This window comes from Lycium ferocissimum, chromosome 1, assembly GCF_029784015.1.
Source record: "Lycium ferocissimum isolate CSIRO_LF1 chromosome 1, AGI_CSIRO_Lferr_CH_V1, whole genome shotgun sequence".
In the NCBI taxonomy this organism is placed as follows: Eukaryota; Viridiplantae; Streptophyta; class Magnoliopsida; order Solanales; family Solanaceae; genus Lycium; species Lycium ferocissimum.
The window spans coordinates 64,855,863-64,861,862 of record NC_081342.1 but is presented as its reverse complement, the minus strand read 5'-3'; the positions used below and the strand labels follow the sequence as shown (position 1 = coordinate 64,861,862).

At 33.4% G+C, this 6,000-nt stretch overlaps 1 protein-coding gene across 1 annotated transcript; it reads left to right on the top strand.

The window, feature by feature from the left end:
• Positions 1-573: 573 nt before the first annotated feature.
• On the top strand, positions 574-1,949 carry LOC132030594 (lignin-forming anionic peroxidase-like). The gene is made up of 4 exons (XM_059420294.1): positions 574-799; positions 898-1,089; positions 1,204-1,369; positions 1,461-1,949. The coding sequence occupies exons 1-4, from the start codon at positions 578-580 to the stop codon at positions 1,847-1,849; spliced, it is 969 nt and encodes a 322-aa protein (XP_059276277.1). The 5' UTR covers positions 574-577; the 3' UTR covers positions 1,850-1,949.
• Positions 1,950-6,000: the final 4,051 nt, after the last annotated feature.

Below are 6,000 nucleotides of genomic sequence, written 5' to 3'. Positions count from 1 at the left end.
GAAAAGGCCAAAAAAGGAGAAAAAAAGATAATTGTGTTTCTAGGCCATAGAGAGGTGCCACATCACCTTCACCTAGCTTTAAATTATATATAGATATAGATTTCTTTTAGTTATTCATAAATACAATATATTGTGTTCTCTTGGCTTCTTTGCATGTTTACTTGTTTATAGTTTAAATTTCTTAGTAAAAATCTTAATGCCGCCGCTGATTTAATAATAAACAAAATGTTTCTATAACTACTATATATATATATATATGACATATATACACACACACTCTCACATTATAGTTATTATGTTTATGTGTGTGTATATAAGGACTCAGAAGAACCTTTCAAAAGTAGGTAGCCTAGCAACTAGCTTTAGAGCAAGCCAATAAATAGCATAAAAGCTATATAGCAATTAATAACGCGGATGGCAGCCAATAGTGACCAAATTGAGCTTTAATTATATTACGTGTTGAGACCCTATAAATTTCAGTGCCAAATTCCCTTCTCTATCACAAAGCAAAAGCAAATAAGCTTCCTATTCTTTAATTTCTTGACATCATATCACGCTATACACATACATATTCCGAATGAGTATTTCAAACAACTCTTTTGCAGCCATTGCTGCTATAATTTCTCTTCTCGTGCTCTCTAGCATGGAATGCCATGCACAACTTTCATCAACATTCTATGACCGCACTTGCCCTAATGCTCTCAACACGATTCGTTCAAGTGTTAGACAAGCAGTGTCGAGTGAGCGTCGTATGGCCGCGTCCCTCATTCGCCTTCATTTCCATGATTGTTTTGTTCAGGTTGGTTAGATGCACATAAAGATTTTTGTGTTCTCTATGTACTCATAAAAGATTGAATGGTTTGAATGTGCATGCTGATTTTTTGGCTTTAATTATAGGGTTGTGACGCTTCGATTTTACTTGATGAAACCCCTACGATTGTTAGTGAACAAACTGCGTTGCCAAATCTTGGGTCAGCTAGAGGTTATGGTGCTATAGAAGCCGCAAAAAGAGAGCTTGAGAAAACATGTCCTGGAGTGGTATCATGTGCAGACATACTTACTGTCGCTGCTAGGGATGCATCGGCTCTCGTAAGTATTCATCGATCGAATTTCCTTCTTTTTTCACACTATAGACGAAATACTTTTATGATGTATACAGGGTATTGTTGCATGCTAACCCAACATTATGCTAATAATATTCAGGTTGGCGGTCCATCATGGACTGTGAAACTCGGAAGAAGGGATTCAACCACAGCGAATCATGATCTTGCAAATACTGACCTTCCTGGTTTTTCTGATCCTCTTCAAAGACTTATTTCTAGCTTTGCAAGCAAGGGTCTTAGCACAAGGGATATGGTTGCATTGTCAGGTAATTAAAAACCAAGTTATTGAACACATATTTCATTCTATATTTTCATAAATAGTTGAAGTTTTGACAATTTAAATTCTATTCATTTCAGGAGCACACTCAATTGGCCAAGCACAATGTTTACTTTTCCGTGATAGGATTTATAGCAATGGAACAGACATCGATGCTGGATTTGCTAGAACTAGACGAGGTCGGTGTCCTCAAGAAGGTCAAAATGGAAATCTAGCTCCACTTGATTTGGTTACACCTAATGCTTTGGATAATAATTACTTTAAGAACTTAATGCAAAGAAAAGGTCTTCTTCAATCAGACCAAGTCCTTTTCAGTGGAGGATCTACTGATAATATTGTTTCTGAATATAGCAACTCTCCGCGAGCATTTGCCTCTGATTTTGCCGCTGCCATGATCAGGATGGGAGATATCAGTCCCCTAACCGGTCAAAATGGGATCATAAGAACTACTTGTGGCTCTATAAATTGATCTTCCAAAGGCCTAGCTAGCTTGCTATTACTTGTATAATTGTGAAGTGTATTTGCATTGATTTGATTCTTTCCCTGTGTAATATTTTAAAAATGAAATTAATTCGTTGTAATGTTTTTAAGGAAGTTAATAATTCTAGCTAGTGTTTCACAATGTAATTTATAAGCTCTATTGGTTAAGTTAGAATAGCTTCAATATTGAAAATACAAATTCAAATTTCTACGACTTCCATATCACCTGAAAAAATGAAAGAGAAAGACATTACTTAAAGAGAAGTTGACCTGGCAAGATAAAGATTTAATTAAGAAGCTCTGCTATTCTAAGATAGCACATTTGCATGACTGATGAGTGATGAATCATGATTCAAGCAAATGTGTAAGTTCAAACAAATGTAAACTTCTTGATTCACGATTATGTTTGAAGATCAAGCATGTGATACCTAAATCAAGATCACGTACATTTGGAAGCAGAAACATGTTTTTTTTTCTTTCATTTTAATTAAGCAACGTCAGTACAAGTTAATCATTTTCTCTTTTGAGGTTTAACTAATTTAGAATCGCACAATGTAAGACCTTAATATCCTTAAAATGTTGTACAATTTTACCCATTCAGCATGCATACCCTTGGCATTAACGTACAAAAATGAAAAGTAAAATGAAATTTAATGTATCTTTAATAGGAAATCAATAGCAAATTTACTTCCAATCAAAGGACATTTGTATATATAAGTGCAACATTTTGAAATCAGAATTTTAATAGAAAATCAATAGCAAAGTTAACGTAAGACTTTTGGTGTACATCTGTATTTTGTTGAAGTAACAGTCACTGTAGTCATTATTTAGATTTAATAGGATTCCAAATGAATAGCCAACTTAATTTTTGTGCATTTATCCTACCAAATGATCAATGACCATATTTGTGAATCGTGGAAACAAAGTGTACGTATCTGAAGGCCGAGAATAATGAGCAGAAGGTGAAAAGTTATTACAATTAAATAGCAGAAGGTGAAAAGTTATAGAGTAATTCAATGTATGTTTATATAATATTTGGGTTAAATACAAATAATTCAAGATTATTAATAACAAGTAAAAATAAAATAAAAGCTTAATTAACATTGAACACGTATAGAAAGAGGCTAACAACATATATAATTAAGGAAATTATTATTTATCAAGAGTAAATAGCCTGTAGAATTTGAAGAGCCATTAACAAATTAAATGTAGGCTAATTCAATTAATAAATATGTGAAAGAAAAGTCCAAAGAACATTAATCAGGAACAACTATATAAAGGAAAGAAATGATTTACATTTTTCTCAACGACAGTTTTTAGTTTAGCAGACTTTTTCTAATACTACTAGAAAACAAGGAATTAGTGACGGACCAAATTTTGTAGCTAAATAATAAAAGTTCCATGCTAATCCCATTTAGCTACGGATTAACGACGGATTATAAGAAAATTCAATTAGCTAGAAGCTATTTAGCGATGGATTAGCTGAGAATTATCGACAAATTCCATAGCTAATCGCTTGTTCTTTTGTAGTGAATATAATCTCTCATTTTGATTTCTTTTATTCTATCCTTTTCCTTTCCCCCTTAAAGAAAAATTGCGAAAAATTAAAGAAATTGATATATGGAGAAACATGTATAGTTAATGGATGTCAGATTCAGAATAATCGCTAGATTCAACTCCTATCACCTTCTAACTTCATGGATGATGAAGACTACCATCTAGATACGTTGCGCTACGAAGATTTGTCAGTTATGGAAGATAGGGAGTTGGTTCCTCTGAAAGACTAATTTTAGGATTCCCACTAATTAATTTGTTCTTTATAGTGTAATGTGATTATAATATTTTTGAAAAAGACAACATATAGGATTTAACATACAAGTATTTACAACCGAAAGTGGTGTTATTTGTCCTTTTTGGTACGCTATAAATTTGAGTTTAAACTCAAATATTTTAGAATATATATGCAGTTTAGGTAATTCATTTTTTTTTAGAAACAAGTAATAAATTATTATTTTTTGTACCTGTTAAGCAATGGTGGGTGCTAAGTATACACTTGCGAGACACATGTCCAAAACTAGTGATTCTAAATATGTCCATATACAATAAAATGTATGCATATAATAAGATCATACTTCCGGAATATGCTAATCCAAGGGCGTGTTTGGAATGGAGGAGAAAATATTTTTCAATTTTTCTATGTTTTGTTGGTCTTCTAAGGAAACAAATTCAACTTATTTAAAAAACATGAACAAATTCCTTAAAAATCAAGAAAATGACTTCTCTAATGGGAGTAAGGAAAACAAGTTCCATAAGTCATTCCATAAGTCATATTTCAATCATTGTCTCCTTCCATCTCCCAAACCAAACACACCCACCACCCCCCCCCCCCCAAAAAAAAAAAAAAAAAAACCCGAACTCCTCACCCATAATTTTTTTTTCTCCTTCATAAATTAGCATTGGGATAATATTAATTTGTTTAGTTACCAACACAAAAAAGGGTAAGAAAATCACTTACTTTTTAAAAACGGAAAAGGGCCAAATATACCCCCGTACTATTAGAAAAGGGCCAAATATACCCTTCGTTATACTTTAGGTCCAATTATACCCTTGCCGTTATACTATTGATTCAAATATACCCCTCTTCCGTTAAAGTTGTCCACCTTGGACATCCTATCCTACATGCAATGACATTTGATGAGGTGGATGCCACATGGCATTGCCACCCATTACCCCTAACCCATTTTACTCCTACCCTCTTCCACCACTAAAATGTCCACCTCCTCCACCACCATTGCCACCATTAATTACCACCATATTATCCTTCTATCCCACCTCCAATACCACCATTTTCATGTGGAATTTAGCATCAATGTCCTAATTATGCTAGGTTGTTAGCCAAGTACTTCTCCACATATAGATATGAGTCTTAAGTAAAGCAACTAAAGTAAGGGAATTTTCCGCATAAACATATTAATTGAAAGTGAAAAATGTAACAAGCAGAAAATGCGTAATACCAATTATATATATACAAGAAGTCAAAGACCCCCTTTTGTTTAGAGGTGGGATTAAATTTGGGCAATCAAACTATAGAGATAGGAGGAACATCAACGAGGCTATATATTATCGGATTATTGAAATTGATATCGAACATCAATAAAAGAACAAAAACGAAAATAAACTGAAAAATACATAAATATAAACAAATACCTAAGCCATCTTCAAGTTCTAGTTGAGAAAAGTTAAATCTCAAGCGTTAAATTCAAATTTCAGGTGGGATCGAAGGATAATATGGCGGTAATGGTGGTGGAGGAGGTGGAAGTTTTAGTGATGGAAGAGGGAAGGAGTAAAATGGGTTAGGGGTGATGAGGTGGCAATGCCACGTGACATCCACCTCATTAAATGTCATTGTCATGTAGGATAGAATGTTCAAGGTGGACAACTTTAACTTGAGCAAGATATTCGGAACCAATAAGATAACGGTAAGAAAAGATAATTGGACCCAAAATATAACGAATGGTATATTTGGCCCTTTTCCAATAGTAAGGGGGGTATATTTGACCCTTTTCCGTTTTAAAAATATATTTTCCAGGAACAATTCATCATACCAAACACACGTTAAATTCTGTACGTATTTGTCGTTTTATTCTGGGCCGTTAAATAAAACGCCACGTGATTACGTACTTTCTTCAAATTAATATCAAAATGAGCTTTTTTTCCTTTCTTTTTCTCTGTTCCCTTTTGTAACCATTATTCCCAACTTGCGAGTTATGTCAATGGTTGAAACTTTGAACTTTTTGACACTTGAAAGTTGTAGACATGCAGGTTGACCTTTTAATTAAAAGGTTTATAGTAAGGGACTAAAAATTGTGATGGACCAAAATTGTGATGGACCCTTTCTTGTTCTGCCTTCTAGTACTATTATTTAAAAGGAAGCAATTGCCTCTTGTTTGAGGAAATAGTCTCTAAAAATATTTATGAAAAGTAACAAAATTGAATTTTTGATTTGGAAAAAAATTTAAAATATTATTTTGAAGTTCGTTTTGTAAGTTTTGCATGCCCACATATGGCGGATGGCCGTTTTCGGTGTGTTGCCATTGACTTTGATCATTTCTATATTCATGGATTTAATTGCTCCTCAAT